Here is a 20,388-nt window from a genome sequence, read left to right as displayed (position 1 = left end):
AAGGCCCCTTTTCAGAGGAAATCTAGCCCTGTGTCTGTTCAGTCTATTGTTATCTTCCAGAACAGCTAGTGAATATCTATCCTGAAGCACTGAGCTCTGTGGACTGCATTATCACTGCATTATCACTGTATTCACTGCAGTATCACTGTATTAACAACATGGTCACTGTATTCACTGCAATATCACTGTATACTCACTGCATAATCACTGCATTATCACTGTATTAACCACAAGGTCACTGTAGTCGCTGCAGTATCACTGCATAATCACTGTATTAACATGGTCACTGCATTCGCTGCAGTATCACTGCATAATCACTGCATTAACTATACTGTCATGGCATTCATGTGTTCTTTTCAACTGTGGGAGAATATACTCTGACACATGCTTACCTATGCATAAACAAGTCAGGTTTGACTTAATGTGACATCATGGATCAGCTGGCTGGATTCTCATAATAGATCAGCTGTGGACTTACCGGAAACCATGGTTAACCAAATACCGGAAACCATGGTTAACCAAATACCGGAAACCATGGTTAACCAAATACCGGAAACCTTGGTTGTGTAACGAGTGTCGTGTGTGGAGGACCAAGACGCAACAGGGAAGTGTATACTCATCTTCTCTTTTTAATATATAAGTAGGAGAAACAAAATAAACACTTATACAATTAACAGAAACGACACTAACAGTTCTGTCAGGTGACAAACACAAAACAGAATACAACTACCCACAATACAAACACACCCCTAATTATAGGACCTTCAATTAGAGGCAACGATAGACAGCTGCCTCCAACTGAAGGCCAACACCAATGAACTAAACATAGAAATACAAATGACTAGACAGAACATAGAAATAAACATAGAACAATAACCAAAACCCTGGACTAATAAATCAAATACCCCTCTCTACATGGACACGTACACACAACCACCCTGAACCACATAAAACAAATACCCCCTGCCACGTCCTGACCAAACTAAACACTAACAAATAACACCTTTACAGGTCAGAACGTGACAGTAGTACCCACCCCCAAAGGTGCAAACCCCGGAAGCACCTAACAAAAATAAAATACAAAAATAAACCCCAAAACAAAAAAATTCCCAGTTTATATGGGAGGGAAGGGAGGGCGGTCACCGTCACCGACGATGCCTCTGCAACGCTCCCACCTTCCCGCATACTAGTCCCTACGGAGGTTGCTCTGGAGCGGGATGTATCCCTTGCTCCGCCACTTGCTCTCTCCTCTTCTTTGCAGTCTCTGGGGCGAGGTCCCTCTTTGTCAACCTCGGACTTGGGATCCTCGCTACGGGCGACTCTGGTTGCACTGGACTGTAGGGCGACTCTGGCTGCGTCGGACTGGAGGGCAACTCTGGCCGTGGACTGTGGGACACTTCTCTCTCGGGACACTCGGGCTGAGGCACTGTCGTCAGGCACTCTGGGTTAGGCGCTGTTGCTGGGCACTCTGGGTGAGACGCTGTCGCTGGGCACTCTGGGCGAGGCGCATGCACTGAAGGCCTAGTACGTGGAGCTGGCGTAGGGGACGCCGGACTAGGCCCACGTACCTCAGGGCTAGTGCTAGGGGCAAGAGTAGGACGAGTTGGGCTGGGCTGCCGCACTGGGAGCCTGGTGCGTGGTGCTGGCTTCGGGGGAGTCAGACTAGAGACACGCACCTGTAGGCTTGTGCGGGGAGCAGGGATAGGTCGAGCTGGACTAGGCTGCCACTCTGGAAGCCTGGTGCACGGTGCTGGCTTCGGAGGAGCCAGACTGGAGACACGCACCTGTGGGCTTCTATGAAGAGCAGGAGTAGGATACACCGGGCCTTGGGGGAGTACTGAAAGTCTCGAGCTCACCTCCTGCACAACCCGTCCTGGCTGGATGGCAGTAGTAGCCCTGTACTTTCGGGGTGCTGGTACAGGGCGGACTGGGCTATGCAGGGGCCTGATGGTCGCCGTGCGTAGAGGAGGTGTCCTGTAGCCTGGACTTCGGAGGCGTACCGGTGGCTAGACGTATTGGGCTGGCATCCTCCTTCCAGACTGGATGCTCACTCTAGCACGGCCTTTGCTTGGGGCTGAGATCACACGCACCGGACTGTACGTGCGCATGGGCGAGATCTTGCGTACCTCTTCGTACATAGGCGCTCTCCACTCCATGTGCTCCCCATAATAAGCACGACGTGTTGGCTTCAGAGGCATCCTTTGCCCAGCCACCCACCCCGTGTGCCCCCCCCAATTTTTTTTATTGGGGCTGCCTCTCAGGCCTCCTTGCTAGCCTCGTCCCAACGTACTTCTCCCGGTCCTCACCGTTCCTTCGCCACGAACCTTCTCGCGCCAGGATTTCCTCCCATGACCACGATTCCCTGTAGTCCTCCTGCTTCCTTGGCTGCTCCCTCTTCTATTGCTTGGTCCGGTTGTGGTGGGTAGTTCTGTAACGATTGTCGTGTGTGGAGGACCAAGACGCAACAGGGAAGTGTATACTCATCTTCTCTTTTTAATATATAAGAAGGAGAAACAAAATAAACACTTATACAATTAACAGAAATGACACTAACAGTTCTGTCAGGTGACAAACACAAAACAGAATACAACTACCCACAATCCACAATACAAACACACCCCTAATTATAGGACCTTCAATCAGAGGCAACGATAGACAGCTGCCTCCAACTGAAGGCCCCAACACCAATTAACTAAACATAGAAATACAAATGACTAGACAGAACATAGAAATAAACTAACATAGAACAATAACCAAAAACCTGGACTAATAAATCAAATACCCCTCTCTACATGGACACATACACACAACCACCCCTAACCACATAAAACAAATACCCCCTGCCATGTCCTGACCAAACTAAACACTAACAAATAACACCTTTACAGGTCAGAATGTGACAGGTTGACTAAATACTGGAAACCATGTAGACTAAATACTGGAAACCATGTAGACTAAATACTGGAAACCGGAAACCATGTAGACTAAATACTGGAAACCATGTAGACTAAATACTGGAAACCATAGTTGACTAAATACTGGAAACCATGTAGACTAAATACTGGAAACCATGTAGACTAAATACTGGAAACCATGTAGACTAAACACTGGAGACCAGAAACCATGTAGACTAAATACTGGAAATCATGTAGACTAAATACTGGAAACCATGTAGACTAAATAATGGAAACCATGTAGACTAAATACTGGAAACCATGTAGACTAAACACTGGAAACCGGAAACCATGTAGACTAAATACTGGAAATCATATAGACTAAATACTGGAAACCATGTAGACTAAATACTGGAAACCATGTAGACTAAACACTGGAGACCATGGTTGACTAAATACTGGAAACCATGTAGACTAAATACTGGAAACCATGTAGACTAAATACTGGAAACCATGTAGACTAAACACTGGAAACCAGAAACCATGTAGACTAAACACTGGAAATCATGTAGACTAAATACTGGAAACCATGTAGACTAAACACTGGAGACCATGGTTGACTAAATACTGGAAACCATGTAGACTAAATACTGGAAACCATGTAGACTAAATACTGGAAACCATGTAGACTAAACACTGGAAACCAGAAACCATGTAGACTAAATACTGGAAATCATGTAGACTAAATACTGGAAACCATGTAGACTAAATACTGGAAACCATGTAGACTAAACACTGGAGACCATGGTTGACTAAATACTGGAAACCATGGTTGACTAAATACTGGAAACCATGTAGACTAAATACTGGAAACCATGTAGACTAAATACTGGAAACCATGTAGACTAAACACTGGAAACCAGAAACCATGTAGACTAAATACTGGAAATCATGTAGACTAAATACTGGAAACCATGTAGACTAAATACTGGAAACCATGTAGACTAAACACTGGAGACCATGGTTGACTAAATACTGGAAACCATGGTTGACTAAATACTGGAAACCATGTAGACTAAATACTGGAAACCATGTAGACTAAATATTGGAAACCATGTAGACTAAATACTGGTGACCATGTAGACTAAATACTGGAAACCATGTAGACTAAACACTGGAAACCAGAAACCATGTAGACTAAATACTGGAAATCATGTAGACTAAATACTGGAAACCATGTAGACTAAATACTGGAAACCATGTAGACTAAACACTGCAGACCATGGTTGACTAAATACTGGAAACCATGTAGACTAAATACTGGAAACCATGTAGACTAAATACTGGAAATCATATAGACTAAATACTGGAAACCATGTAGACTAAATACTGGAAACCATGTAGACTAAATACTGGAAACCATGTAGACTAAATACTGGAAACCATGTAGACTAAACACTGGAAACCAGAAACCATGTAGACTAAATACTGGAAATCATGTAGACTAAATACTGGAAACCATGTAGACTAAATACTGGAAACCATGTAGACTAAACACTGGAGACCATGGTTGACTAAATACTGGAAACCATGGTTGACTAAATACTGGAAACCATGTAGACTAAATACTGGAAACCATGTAGACTAAATACTGGAAACCATGTAGACTAAACACTGGAAACCAGAAACCATGTAGACTAAATACTGGAAATCATGTAGACTAAATACTGGAAACCATGTAGACTAAATACTGGAAACCATGTAGACTAAACACTGGAGACCATGGTTGACTAAATACTGGAAACCATGGTTGACTAAATACTGGAAACCATGTAGACTAAATACTGGAAACCATGTAGACTAAATATTGGAAACCATGTAGACTAAATACTGGTGACCATGTAGACTAAATGCTGGAAACCATGTAGACTAAACACTGGAAACCAGAAACCATGTAGACTAAATACTGGAAATCATGTAGACTAAATACTGGAAACCATGTAGACTAAATACTGGAAACCATGTAGACTAAACACTGGAAACCATGTAGACTAAACACTGGAGACCATGGTTGACTAAATACTGGAAACCATGTAGACTAAATACTGGTGACCATGTAGACTAAATACTGGAAACCATGTAGACTAAATACTGGAAACCATGTAGACTAAACACTGGAGACCATGGTTGACTAAATACTGGAAACCATGTAGACTAAATACTGGAAACCATGTAGACTAAATACTGGAAATCATATAGACTAAATACTGGAAACCATGTAGACTAAATACTGGAAACCATGTAGACTAAACACTGGAGACCATGGTTGACTAAATACTGGAAACCATGTAGACTAAATACTGGAAACCATGTAGACTAAATACTGGAAACCATGTAGACTAAACACTGGAAACCATGTAGACTAAACACTGGAGACCATGGTTGACTAAATACTGGAAACCATGTAGACTAAATACTGGTGACCATGTAGACTAAATACTGGAAACCATGTAGACTAAATACTGGAAACCATGTAGACTAAACACTGGAGACCATGGTTGACTAAATACTGGAAACCATGTAGACTAAATACTGGAAACCATGTAGACTAAATACTGGAAATCATATAGACTAAATACTGGAAACCATGTAGACTAAATACTGGAAACCATGTAGACTAAACACTGGAGACCATGGTTGACTAAATACTGGAAACCATGTAGACTAAATACTGGAAACCATGTAGACTAAATACTTGAAACCATGTAGACTAAACACTGGAAACCAGAAACCATGTAGACTAAATACTGGAAATCATGTAGACTAAATACTGGAAACCATGTAGACTAAATACTGGAAACCATGTAGACTAAACACTGGAGAATATGGTTGACTAAATACTGGAAACCATGGTTGACTAAATACTGGAAACCATGTAGACTAAATACTGGAAACCATGTAGACTAAATACTGGAAACCATGTAGACTAAACACTGGAAACCAGAAACCATGTAGACTAAATACTGGAAATCATGTAGACTAAATACTGGAAACCATGTAGACTAAATACTGGAAACCATGTAGACTAAACACTGGAGACCATGGTTGACTAAATACTGGAAACCATGGTTGACTAAATACTGGAAACCATGTAGACTAAATACTGGAAACCATGTAGACTAAATATTGGAAACCATGTAGACTAAATACTGGTGACCATGTAGACTAAATACTGGAAACCACGTAGACTAAACACTGGAAACCAGAAACCATGTAGACTAAATACTGGAAATCATGTAGACTAAATACTGGAAACCATGTAGACTAAATACTGGAAACCATGTAGACTAAACACTGGAAACCATGTAGACTAAACACTGGAGACGATGGTTGACTAAATACTGGAAACCATGTAGACTAAATACTGCAAACCATGTAGACTAAATACTGGAAACCATGGTTGACTAAATACTGGAAACCATGTAGACTAAATACTGGAAACCATGCAGACTAACTACTGGAAACCATGGTTGACTAAATACTGGAAACCATGTAGACTAAATACTGGAAACCATGTAGACTAAATACTGGAAACCATGTAGACTAAATTCTGGAAACCATGTAGACTAATACTGGAAATCATATAGACTAAACACTGGAAACCATGGTTGACTGGCCTTTTTTCACCTGATTCTCTCTGCGACTTAAGGAGGTACGATCTTAGAAAGTTAGGTGCTATCTTTAACCTAAAAGGGTTCTTTGGCTGTCCCGATAGGAGAACCCTTTGAAGAGCCCAGGTAGTACTCTTTTGGGTTCCATGTAGAACCCTTTCCACAGAGAATTCTTCCTGGATCCCAAAAGGGTTCTACCTGGAACCCAATAGGGTTCTCCTATGGGGACAGCCGCTAGTGGGAAAACATAGTGTCCTGTAATTGCATAGTTAACACACAATGCTTAACCCAGACAATATTTCCCCACTATTTTGCCTTCCTCTAGCATTCTTGTTTGCTTGCCTGCAGGTGATTATAATTCTCTAAGCTTGTCATCTCCTGTATGTGGCGTTGACATTGAAATGATTGACAGTGTTTTCCTTTCATTGCCCCCAGGACAGCTTCCTATGGATTCATTTACATGCCTCTAAATAATTACGCTTCGGTCTATTTGTCGTCTCAGAAATATCACGAGCTTTGGAAGAGTGAATGATACGAAGGACAAGAGTGGCAGCTTAGCATCTTGTTTCCCAGGTCCTTGGTGAAAACTGACACCTCGTCACTCTAATCCGTGTTGACGTGCAGATAGTATTCCATTTCTTGTAATCTTTACCACTCCCTTGCGCAGCACAACTTGAAAGTCAAGTGTAATTATTAAGCATTGGTCTCTAATTGCTCTCTACAAGAACTGACAAAGGGGGAATCGTTTGCTCTGGAAAGTAGACATAATTGGTTATAGCCTTTGATTTGCTCAGAGGGGAGAAATAGCAAATAATTTGTGCAAGAATATGTGCCAGGTGCTGCGATTGACTTGTAGAGAAATGCCATTGTGAAATCCCAGGACACAGTAAGTAAAAGGTGTGCTCGCTAGGTGACCATAATGATCACCAATAATTAATAGCATACAGTATCTAGGAAGTAACAAGGATATCATCCTTTCGAGTGCAAAAGGAACTGAAAGTAGGACATTATTGTTTACGAATGCACTTTGAATGTACAATGATCAAAGTGACCTAGCCTATGATTGAGAGGAAACCATCACTGTCTTCTTCACTTGTACCATGTAGGCTCCATCCTCGCCTTCCTCACCCTCGGCTAATGAACCAAAGTATGAGAAGCGCTGGCTGGATGCAGTGTCCCTACCCTTGTTGATGGCCCGAGTCTCCAGATACAAAGCCGGAACGGATAAATTAAGGTAAGGTAATCCTGTGTGATGAAATTCACCTCTGAGGCGCACAGTTCACCAAGCGCTGCTGTTGGTTTTGCGAGCACTTTTCATTTAGGTCAAAGGTTGTAACTCCAATATCTATGCACAGGCATGCAATGTGTTAAAAGGTCAGCGCTGCTGCAGGGCCCAGACGGTGAAGCCATGATAGGATGGGAAGGTTTAACTTTAACACACTGAATTGGTTCTTTTAGAGATATAAACAATATCAAATGAAGGCAGGAAATCCCAGGAAATGTTATTTTTGTTCCTTCCTCTGCTAGATAACATGATGTAAGAGATATGGCAGTCCTCTAGATCCTTAATGGAGCTGTTATTTAGAAATAAATAAAGTGGTAATCAATGGGTATCTTTCTTATTTAGAACTGAAATAAGTTATGGCCGTTAGTCACAACCTGATACAATATGATGCATTATGGTGCTTGTTTCTGTCAATTCCAAAGAAACATGAATACCATGCATGAAAAGAGTGGAAGTATCATTTCTTTTCCCAATTTGTATTGATACCCATAAGCATACTTTTCACGCTTAATCCGTGAAGACGAGACTGAGTGGACATATTTTGTGAGATTTTAAGATTCTTCAAATACACACAAGACAGAGATTGAGTGGACGTGTGGCTGATGCAAACAACTTCTTGATTGCAGATATTCCATTTTATGAGTTGAATCTAATTAAGGATGATACGTTATTAGTGTTATTGCCGTTAACAACGTGGCATAACTTAATTTCAATAACTGATTGGTTATAATGAATTATTTTACCAGAATGTGTATGTAAACATGAGACATGAATCATCTGTGAACAAGATCTTTCTCTCTCTTGTCATCATTACCCCCACCATCTACATCATTGTCTCCACTGTCTACATCATTATCCCCACCAGCTTCGTCATTACCCCCACCAGCTACATCATTATCCCCAACAGCTACATCATTACCCCCACCAGTTACATCATTATCCCACCAGCTAAATCATTATCCCACCAGTTACATCATTATCCCACCATCTACATCATTATCCCACCAGCTAAATCATTATCCCACCAGTTACAGCATTATCTCCATGGTCTGCATCATTATCCCGCCCGCTGCATCATTATCCCCACCAGCTACATCATTATCCCCACCTTCTAAATCATTATCCCACCAGCTACATCATTATCCCCACCTTCTAAATCATTATCCCCATCAGCTACATCATTATCCCACCCGCTACATCATTATCCCCACCAGCTACATCATTATCCCACCGGCTACATCATTATCCCCACCAGCTACATCATTATCCCACCACCTACATCATTCTCCCCACCATATCATCATTATCCCCACCGCATACAACATTATCCCCACCATCTACATCATTATCCCCACCAGCTACATCATTATCCCACCAGCTACCTGTCTCTATTGCGCTTATTAAAGTCTCTATTGCTCTTGACACCCCCTGAAAAAGCATGTGCGAGCATGGAGGCCTACAAACCTGACTCAGTTACACCAGCTCTGTCAGGAGGAATGGGCCAAAATTCACCCAACTTATTGTGGGAAGCTTGTGGGTGGCTACCCGAAATGTTTGACCCATGTAACAACACCTGCACAGGATCGGTACAGCCGAACATCACACCTGCAGGACAGGTACAGGATTGCAAAAACAACTGCCCAAGTTACACCAGGAACGCACAATTCCTCCATCAGTGCTCAGACTGTCCGCAATAGGCTGAGAGAGGCTGGACTGAGGACTTGTAGGCCTGTTGTAAGTCAGGTCCTCACCAGACATATCCGGCAACAACGTCACCTATGGTCACAAACCCACCGTCGCTGGACCAGACAGGACTGGCAAAAAGTGCTCTTCACTGACGAGTCGCGGTTTTGTCTCACCAGGTTTTATGGTCGGATTTATCGGCGATCGAATGAGCGTTACACCGAGGCCTTTACTCTGGAGCGGGATCTATTTGGAGGTGGAGGGTCCGTCATGGTCTAGGGCAGTGTGTCACAGCAACATCGGACTGAGCTTGTTGTCATTGCAGGCAATCTCAACGCTGTGCGTTACAGGGATGACATCCTCCTCCCTCATGTGGTACCCTTCCTGCAGGCTCATCCTGACGTGACCCTCCAGCATGACAAGGCCACCAGCCATACTGCTCGTTCAGTGCGTGATTTCCTGCAAGACAGGAATGTCAGTGTTCTGTCATGGCCAGCGAAGAGCCTGGATCTCAATCCCATTGATCACATCTGGGACCTGTTGGATCGGAGGGTGAGGGCTAGGGCCATTCCCCCCAGAAATGTGCTGGAACTCGCAGGTGCCTTGGTGGAAGAGTGGGGTAACATCTCACAGCAAGAACTGGCAAATCTGGTGCAGTCCATGAGGAGGAGATGCACTGCAGTACTTAATGCAGCTGGTGGCCACACCAGATACTGACTGTTACTTTTGATTTTGGTCCCCCCTTTGTTCAGGGACACAATATTCCATTTCTGTTTGTCACATGTCTGTGGAACTTGTTCAGTTTATGTCTCAGTTGTTGAATCTTGTTATTTTCATACACATATTTACACATGTTAAGTTTGCTGAAAATAAATGCAGTTGTCAGTGAGAGGACATTTCTTTTTTTACTGAGTTTACATACATACATACATACATACATACATACATACATACATACATACATACATACATACATACATACATACATACATACATACATACATACATACATACATACATACATACATACATACATACATACATACATACATACATACATACATACCTCACATGCAAGTCATAATAAGACTAAGCATCTAGCCTATTAAAATGTTTATCTGACTGCACAAAGATCATTAAAATAGACAGCTAAGCATAAGTCAATGAGTTGACGTAGACTAGCAAGAATTGGTCTGAGAATTGTCTATATCAAAGGCAAATATTTAATTAACATTGTACAATGAATAGATTCACATACAATGTATAAATATTACATTACAAGGCATTAAGAAGCATTACAAAGCACACTTCTAGGCATATAGATCCTAAGGTTAACTAAGAAGACAAAGCATGAACAAAGAAATTCCTATTAGCCCAGAGGCCATGAAGTCTAGGAAATTAGAATTGATCATACAACCTTCCTCCATGGACTGGATACAGGATAAGAGACAGAACAAAGGCATTGCATTCCATTTATAACATCTGAAGGTGTAACCTTTCAACCCAAAACCAACCACCATTGACCAATAAAACAATACCAAGTTTACAGTTACCTAAACACTCCCAGGACCAATCTCAGCAGGATGTCACAGCATCTAAGAGCTTGTGTGGGGGATGAGACTAATGTAGATATGACAGAATTCCTGAGAAGACAATAAAACCTCTTTGCCTATAATAATTCAGTATTCACCCTGTACAGATACAAGTAAACAGTTGAAGTTGGAAGTTTACATACACTTAGGTTGGAGTCATTAAAAGACGTTTTTCAACCACTCCACAAATTTCTTGTCAACAAACTATAGTTTTGGCAAGTCGGTTAGGACATCTACTTTGTGCATGACACAAGTAATTTTTCCAACAATTGTTTACAGACAGATTATTTCACTTATAACTCACTGTATCACAATTCCAGTGGGTCAGAAGTTTACATACACTAAGTTGACTGTGCCTTTAAACAGCTTGAACAATTCCAGAAAATTATGTCATGGCTTTAAAAGCATCTGATAGGTTAATTAACATCATTTGAGTAAATAGGAGGTGTAGCTGTGAATGTATTTCAAGGCCTACCTAACTCAGTGCCTCTTTGCTTGACATCATGGGAAAATCAAAAGAAATCAGCCAAGACCTCAGAAAAAAATTGTAGACCTCCACAAGTCTGGTTCATCCTTGGGAGCAATTTCCAAGCGCCTGAAGGTACCACGTTAATCTGTACAAACAATAGTACGCAAGTATAAACACCATGGGACCACACAACCGTCATAAGGAAGGAGACGCGTTCTGTCTCCTAGAGATGAACGTACTTTGGTGCGAAAGGTGCAAATCAATCCCAGAACAACAGCAAAGGATCTTGTGAAGATGCTGGAGGAAACAGGTGCAAAAGTATCCACAGTAAAACAAGTCCTATACCGACATATCCTGAAAGGCCGCTCAGCAAGGAAGAAGCCACTGCTCTAAAACTGCCATAAAAAAAGCCAGACTACGGTTTGCAACTTCACATGGGGACAAAGATCGTACCTTTTTAAGAAATGTCCTCTGGTCTGATGAAACAAAAATAGAACTGTTTGGCCATAATGACCATCGTTATGTTTGGAGGAAAAAGAGGGAGGCTTGCAAGTCGAAGAACACCATCCCAACCGTGAAGCACGGGGGTGGCAGCATCATGTTGTGGGGGTGCTTTGCTGCAGGAGGGACTGGTGCACTTCACAAAATAGATAGCATCATGAGGCCGGAAAATTATTTGGATATATTGAAGCAACATCTCACGACATCAGTCAGGAAGTTAAAGCTTGGTCGCAAATGGGTCTTCCAAATGGACAATGACCCCAAGCATACTTCTAAAGTTGTGGCAAAATCGCTTAAGGACAACAAAGTCAAGGTATTGGAGTGGCCATCGCAAAGCCCTGACCTCAATCCTATAGAAAATGTGTGGCCAGAACTGAAAAAGCATGTGCGAGCAAGGAGGCCTTCAAACCTGACTCAGTTACACTAGTTCTGTCAGGAGGAATGGGCCAAAATTCACCCAATTTATTGTGGGAAGCTTGTGAATTCACCCAACTTATTGTCGGAAGCTTGTGGAAGTCTACCCACAACTTTGGATCTATGTTAAACATTTTAAAGGCAAAACTAATTGAGTGTATGTAAACTTCTGACCCACTGGGAATGTGATGAAAGAAATCAAAGCTGAAATAAATCATTTTCTCTACTATTATTCTGACATTTCACATTCTTAAAATATAGTGGTGATCCAAACTGACCTAAGAAAGGACATTTTTACTTGGATTATGTCACAGCTGTCTTCAGAAATGGACCAAAATGCAGCAGAGTTAGTATTCATCCTTCAATTTAATCAGAACGAACACTATACAAGAAAAAAACAAGGAAACTGACAGCCAACAGTCCTGTCCGGTGCAACCACACTAAACAAGAAACAATTACCCACAACCCCAAAGAAAAACACACACTCCTATATAGGACTCCCAATCAAAGGCAACTCAACACATCTGCCTTCAATTGGGAGTCCTAATCACCAACAACCATTCACACACACACCCAAAAACCCTGCCACATCCTGACCAAAACTAATCCAATTGCTCCCTCTGCTGGTCAGGATGTGACAGTACCCCCCATCAAGGTGCAGACCCCGTAATGCACCTTACAAAAAGAAAACACAACAAAAATCCCCAATACCCCAACACAACCAATAAACAATAACCCCTAAACAATAAGGGAGGGAAAGGAGGGTGGCTGCCGTCAACGACGGCACTGTGCTACACCCTCCCTCCCCAACCCACCTATCCTGGAGGTGGCTCAGGTGCAGGACGTGGACCTCGCTCCACCTTCGGCGTCGCCCCACTTCGGTGGCGCCGATAGCTGCGCCGGACAGGCGGGCCACTCGGGCTGGGCCGGAGGACAGGCGGGCCACTCGGGCTGGGCCGGAGGGCAGTCGGGCCACTCGGGCTGGGCCGGAGGGCAGTCGGGCCACTCTGGCAGCTCCGGGCAGTCGTCCCACTCCGGCAGCTCCGGGCAGTCGGGACACTCTGGCAGCTCCGGGCAGTCGGGACACTCTGGCAGCTCCGGGCAGTCGGGACACTCTGGCAGCTCCGGGCAGTCGGGCCACTCTGGCAGCTCCGGGCAGTCGGGCCACTCTGGCAGCTCCTGACTAGCGGGCCACTCTGGCAGCTCCTGACTAGCGGGCCACTCTGGCAGCTCCTGACTAGCGGGCGGCTCTGGCAGCTCATGACTAGCGGGCGGCTCTGTCAGCTCATGACTAGCGGGCGGCTCTGGCAGCTCATGACTAGCGGGCGGCTCTGGCGACTCTTGACTGGCGGACGGCTCTGGTGACTCTTGACTAGCGAGGCTGGGCTGACGCACTAGACGCCTGATGCGTGGGGCTGGTACCGGACGTGCCAGCCTGGAGACACGCCTCTCCATGCTAGTGCGTATAGCGGGAAACACCGGACCGTAGAGGCGCACTGGCGGTCTTGAGCGCAGGGTTGGCATCACCCCTTCCGGCTCAATGCTCACCTCGCCCTGGCACATGCGGGGCGCTGGTACTGTGCCTACCGGCCTGAAAATCCCAGGCCTCACCACAGCCCCAACCCCAAAGCACGGGACCTGTCCAGTCTGTCCCTGCCCTACAAGGGTACGGGGAGCTGGCCTGGGGCTCCCATCTCGCCCCACCAAACAGCCCTTGTGCCCCCCCCAAAAATTTTTATTGCGGCTGCCTCTCGAGTTTACTAAACTCCTCCATAGCCCTGGAAACGCTCCTCCTTAGCTCTGCCCACCTCCATCCTTCCTCCTCGTTCCTCTGCTGCTTGGTCCTGGTTTGGTGGGTAATTCTGTCACAGCTGTCTTCAGAAATGGACCAAAATGCAGCAGAGTTAGTATTCATCCTTCAATTTAATCAGAACGAACACTATACAAGAAAAAAACAAGGAAACTGACAGCCAACAGTCCTGTCAGGTGCAACCACACTAAACAAGAAACAATTACCCACAACCCCAAAGAAAAACACACTCCTATATAGGACTCCCAATCAAAGGCAACTCAACACACCTGCCTTCAATTGGGAGTCCTAATCACCAACAACCATTCACACACACACACAAAAACCCTGCCACATCCTGACCAAAACTAATCCAATTGCTCCCTCTGCTGGTCAGGATGTGACAGATTAATTGTCAGGTATTGTGAAAAACTGAGTTTAAGTGTATTTGGCTAAGGTGCATGTAAACTTCCGACTTCAACTGTATATTATATACTATGCGGTGTCAGAGGAAAGCCCAAAACATTGTCAAAGACTCGGGGTCACCGAAGTCATAGACTGTTCTCTACCGGAGCACCAAGTCTCGGACCAAAAGACTCCTTTACAGCTTCTACCCCCAAGCCATACGACTGCTGAACAATTAATCAAATTGTAAAACGTCTGTATGTAGCTGGTGAGATGGTCAGGCGCAGGACATTAGATATGAGTAATGAAAGCAATTTACTCAATAAGATCACAATACACATTGTATAAATACAAGGCCACAAATACAGACCACAATAGAATAAACAATTACTCACAAACAAACATGAGGGAACAGAGGGTTAAATAATGAACAAGTAATTGGGGGATTGAAACCAGGTGTGTAAGACAAAGACAAAAAAAATTGATAATGAAAAGTGGATCGGCGATGGCTATAAGGCCAGTGACGTCGACCGCCGAACGCTGCCCGAACAAGGAGAGGACACAAATGGCCACCCGGACTATTTACATTGACACTCCCCCCCCAATTTGTTTTTACACTGCTGCTACTCACTGTTTATTATCCGTTTTTTATTTTGTTTTTATTTATGTAGGCAAGTCAGTTAAGAACAAATTCTTATTTACTGTGACGGCCTACCCCGGCAAAACCCAGTCAACGCAGGGCCAATTGTGCGCCACCCTATGGGACTCCAAATCACACCTGGATGTGATACAGATCTATCCACCTCTTGGATTAGTCTCACAGCTATCCATCTTCTTCCTCTTAGATTAGTCTCACGGCTATTAATCTTCTTCCTCTTGGATTAGTCTCACAGCTATCAATCTTCTTCCTCTTGGATTAGTCTCACAGCTATCAATCTTACTCCTCTTGGATTTCACAGTATATTCCTGGCTGCTGTTATCTTGGATTTCCCAGTGTATTCCTGGCTGCTGTTATCTTGGATTTCACAGTGTATTCCTGGCTGCGGTTATCTTGGGTTTCACAGTGTATTCCTGGCTGCTGTTATCTTGGATTTCACAGTGTATTCCTGGCTGCTGTTATCTTGGATTTCACAGTATATTCCTGGCTGATGTTATCTTTGATTTCACAGTGTATTCCTGGCTGCTGTTATCTTGGATTTCACAGTGTATTCCTGGCTGCCGTTATCTTGGATTTCACAGTGTATTCCTGGCTGCTGTTATCTTGGATTTCACAGTATTTTCCTGGCTGCTGTTGTCTTGGATTTCACAGTATTTTCCTGGCTGCTGTTATCTTGGAATTCACAGTATTTTCCTGGCTGCTGTTATCTTGGATTTCGCAGTATATTCCTGGCTGCTGTTATCTTGGATTTCACAGTATATTCCTGGCTGCTGTTATCTTGGATGTCCACTAGGTTTTACGTTTCTATTCATCTCAATATACTCTCTATGACTAGTCAGCAGAAAAGCCATATGTATTCCACTTCAGGACATGTGGCTATCACTAATCCTACCCCCTCATCCCCCTTGCTTTTCCTCAATGCACTCCTCAATTCCCAATAACAATGGAACAATGTGGACTAATGGAATTTCTATTGTCCTCTGTCACTCACACAGACAGTCTAGGTTTTAGAAGACCTTGACAGAGACAGTTTGGGTTTTAGAGGACCAAGACAGAGACAGTCTGGGTTTTAGAGGACCAAGACAGAGACAGTCTAGGTTTTAGAGGACCAAGACAGAGACAGTCTGGGTTTTAGAGGACCATGACAGAGACAGTCTGGGTTTTAGAGGACCATGACAGAGACACTCTGGGTTTTAGAGGACCAAGACAGAGACAGTCTGGGTTTTAGAGGACCAAGACAGAGACAGTCTGGGTTTTAGAGGACCAAGACAGAGACAGTCTGGGTTTTAGAGGACCATGACAGAGACAGTGTGGGTTTCTGAGGACCATGACAGAGACAGTCTGGGTTTTAGAGGACCATGACAGAGACACTCTGGGTTTTAGAGGACCAAGAAAGAGAGTCTGGATTGTAGAGGACCATGACAGAGACAGTCTGGGTTTTAGAGGACCATGACAGAGACAGTCTGGGTTTTAGAGGACCATGACAGAGACAGTCTGGGTTTCTGAGGACCATGACAGAGACAGTCTGGGTTTTAGAGGACCATGACAGAGACAGTCTGGGTTTTAGAGGACCAAGAAAGAGACAGTCTGGATTGTAGATGACCATGACAGAGACAGTCTGGGTTTTAGAGGACCATGACAGAGACAGTCTGGGTTTTAGAGGACCATGACAGAGACAGTCTGGGTTTCTGAGGACCATGACAGAGACAGTCTGGGTTTCTGAGGACCATGACAGAGACAGTCTGGGTTTTAGAGGACCAAGACAGAGACAGTCTGGGTTTTAGAGGACCAAGACAGAGACAGTCTGGGTTTTAGAGGACCATGACAGAGACAGTCTGGGTTTCTGAGGACCATGACAGAGACAGTCTGGGTTTCAGAGGACCAAGACAGAGACAGTCTGGGTTTTAGAGGACCATGGCAGAGACAGTCTGTGTTTTAGAGGACCATGACAGAGACAGTCTGGGTTTCTGAGGACCATGCTGCAGTGTGCTGATAGTTGAAGCAGAACATTCCACTATCCAGGCAATCTCAGAAACAAGTCAAGCAGACAGAGTAAAGCTGTATCTATCACTGCGGCTTGCATTCATTCAGATAATGTTATCTCCAAACAGTTGTTTTGTATGTTTTGATCACTATTTTCATATATATTCTCACTGCATTTTATATAGGGTAATTTACATGTGCACCCTACCCTACACATCAAGAGGATTTGTACTTAACTTTACAATTGAGCATCCCTCAGAGTCAGCACTCAGTGGAACAAAGATTTATAACAAGCCAATTGTACACATGCATTGCATATTGTTAAGGGCGTTTTCAACAGAAGAACCAATGTTCCCAAAGGATCTTTGTAACATTGTAACACGATGTCTGAGTTTCAGGGAGAGTGTGTGCAAGCTCTGGTTATTTCAAACATTGATTGCAGTGCTTTCATAATTCTCTGCATTGTCGTCATGTTTCTCAACATCCCCCTATAGAACATTCTCCTCATATTTCTCTTCTCAACATCCCTCTACAGAATATTATTCTCATGTTTCTCAACATCCCCCTACAGAACATTCGCCTCATGTTTCTCAACATCCCTCTACAGAACATTCTCCTCATGTTTCTCAACATCCCCCTACAGAACATATCCACTGCTGGATGTCCAACACTTCATCCCAGCCTATGGAGAGTTTGCTTAACATTTTACGCTTTTCAAGATCTGTGTGATAAATGTGATTGCCTAACCATCAGAGAGAAACTGTTTTGATGGCATCGTCATGTTCAAGGCTATTTATGTTCAATACTATTGACAGTCGTCTCTAAATCTAATTGATCTGGAGTGTGTTTCAAATGCACAAAAATGAAATGGCAAAAAGAATCACCTTAAATATAAGTGATGAAAGGGATTCAATACATGTGTACGCCATTTTACAGTGGCAGTGTCATTATCTGTGACATGCAACAAATGATGATGTACTTTGAAACCGAGCTGTAATTTGTAACCGTCTGATATTCTGTTTTTGAGCTTGCTCCTGTTGGAATTTGGGTGTGCTGTGGCCATTACATATGCAATCAAATATCTCAGAATTATATAATTAAGTAATTATTTTTTTATTTCTCTATACTTTTCTTTCTCTAGAAAAGTGTGGAGTACATTGTAAAGATCAGTCAACGTAAAGGCTATAACGCTACAGAATGTGGAATCTGTTTAGTTGCTATGGTTAGGGAATGCAGTAGAACTGTAATGTTAATTTGCACCGTAACACTGACCTAACTTCAGTGAAAGAACAGCTTGGTAAAAGGTTTTCCACTCTGACCATTCTAGTTCAAAAAGTGCTTTTAACTTACTGTACTGTACATCTCTAACCTGAACGTTCATACCCCTCCAGGTCGAACAGCTTTGAAGTCTGCGCCTTAGATGGAGAGAGCATCAATATTCTACAATTTTGCACTGCAGCAGAAAGCACTGACTGGCTTCAAGCAATATCAAGCAATATCAGTGATTTGACACTGGAGAATGTAAGTCCACAGTATGACCAGGTAAAAATTTATTTTGAATTTTTTATCCAGACACAGATTGAATGGACAGGATCCAGATTGGGATTTGCCAAGGGCCAAAGCACAAGTAACTCAACAGAAGATGTGTGCTAAAATCCCAGTGGTATTAGAATTTTTGAATTCTATTCTCATTAGAATATGATAACTATTATAATGCTCCTTTCCTTCTCTTCTAGAAAATAGGTATTCATGGGCATAATGAATTACTGCCTTGTAGTAATCCATCATTAATACTCTCACATGCTCGCTAGTGTTTAGCTATCTCATTTCCATTATTCCCTGTTGATTAGTACACTGATGATCTATCAGTATGTGTTGCTAAGGATCCAGAAAGGCTGCTCTGAGCTACACAACTACACAGCTGCTCTTTTTTTAAAGTAGGATTCATTCAGTCGTGCGTCACCTGATTATGGATGAGTAGTCTGATAACGAAACGTTCATTCAGCATGTAATTGTGAGAGGAGCTGGTGAAGCACAACTCTTGACTTGTATTGTGGTGACCAACAACCTAGAAATAGACTGTGACATCCTAATGGGTCCTGGCATGTTCATCAACAGAGAATGACTTGATATGATACTGCAGCTGACTTGCAGCTTGCTTATTAGAACGTTAGTTGTTGTTGATTTGACCATGCCACAGAATCAGTAAAGTATTAGAGCTGGTCTGACCATGCCACAGAATCAGTAAAGTATTAGAGCTGGTCTGACCATGCCACAGAATCAGTAAAGTATTAGAGCTGGTCTGACCATGCCACAGAACCAGTAAAGTATTAGAGCTGGTCTGACCATGCCACAGTATCAGTAAAGTATTAGAGCTGGTCTGACCATGCCACAGAATCAGTAAAGTATTAGAGCTGGTCTGACCATGCCACAGAATCAGTAAAGTATTAGAGCTGGTCTGACCATGCCACAGAACCAGTAAAGTATTAGAGCTGGTCTGACCATGCCACAGTATCAGTAAAGTATTAGAGCTGGTCTGACCATGCCACAGTATCAGTAAAGTATTAGAGCTGGTCTGACCATGCCACAGAATCAGTAAAGTATTAGAGATGGTCTGACCATGCCACAGTATCAGTAAAGTATTAGAGCTGGTCTGACCATGCCACAGAATCAGTAAAGTATTAGAGCTGGTCTGACCATGCCACAGTATCAGTAAAGTATTACAGCTGGTCTGACCATGCCACAGAATCAGTAAAGTATTGGAGATGGTCTGACCATGCCACAGTATCAGTAAAGTATTAGAGCTGGTCTGACCATGCCACAGAATCAGTAAAGTATTAGAGCTGGTCTGACCATGCCACAGTATCAGTAAAGTATTAGAGCTTGTCTGACCATGCCACAGTATCAGTAAAGTATTAGAGCTGGTCTGACCATGCCACAGAATCAGTAAAGTATTAGAGCTGGTCTGACCATGCCACAGTATCAGTAAAGTATTAGAGCCGGTCTGACCATGCCACAGAATCAGTAAAGTATTAGAGCCGGTC

At 43.3% G+C, this 20,388-nt stretch overlaps 1 protein-coding gene across 1 annotated transcript in view; it reads left to right on the top strand.

The window, feature by feature from the left end:
* The window catches only part of sntg2 (syntrophin, gamma 2), a 132,667-nt gene that overhangs the window by 89,447 nt on the left and 22,832 nt on the right, over window positions 1-20,388 (top strand). Inside the window, exons 9-10 of the mRNA XM_014211539.2 lie at window positions 7,672-7,799; window positions 18,736-18,865. Of these exons, the coding sequence (XP_014067014.2) occupies window positions 7,672-7,799; window positions 18,736-18,865 (258 nt within the window). The remainder of the gene's footprint in view (window positions 1-7,671; window positions 7,800-18,735; window positions 18,866-20,388) is intronic.

Source organism: Salmo salar, chromosome ssa09 (genome assembly GCF_905237065.1).
Source record: "Salmo salar chromosome ssa09, Ssal_v3.1, whole genome shotgun sequence".
NCBI lineage: Eukaryota > Metazoa > Chordata > Actinopteri > Salmoniformes > Salmonidae > Salmo > Salmo salar.
Note: the sequence above shows the minus strand (reverse complement) of the source record. Positions and strands in the feature narration are given on the sequence as shown.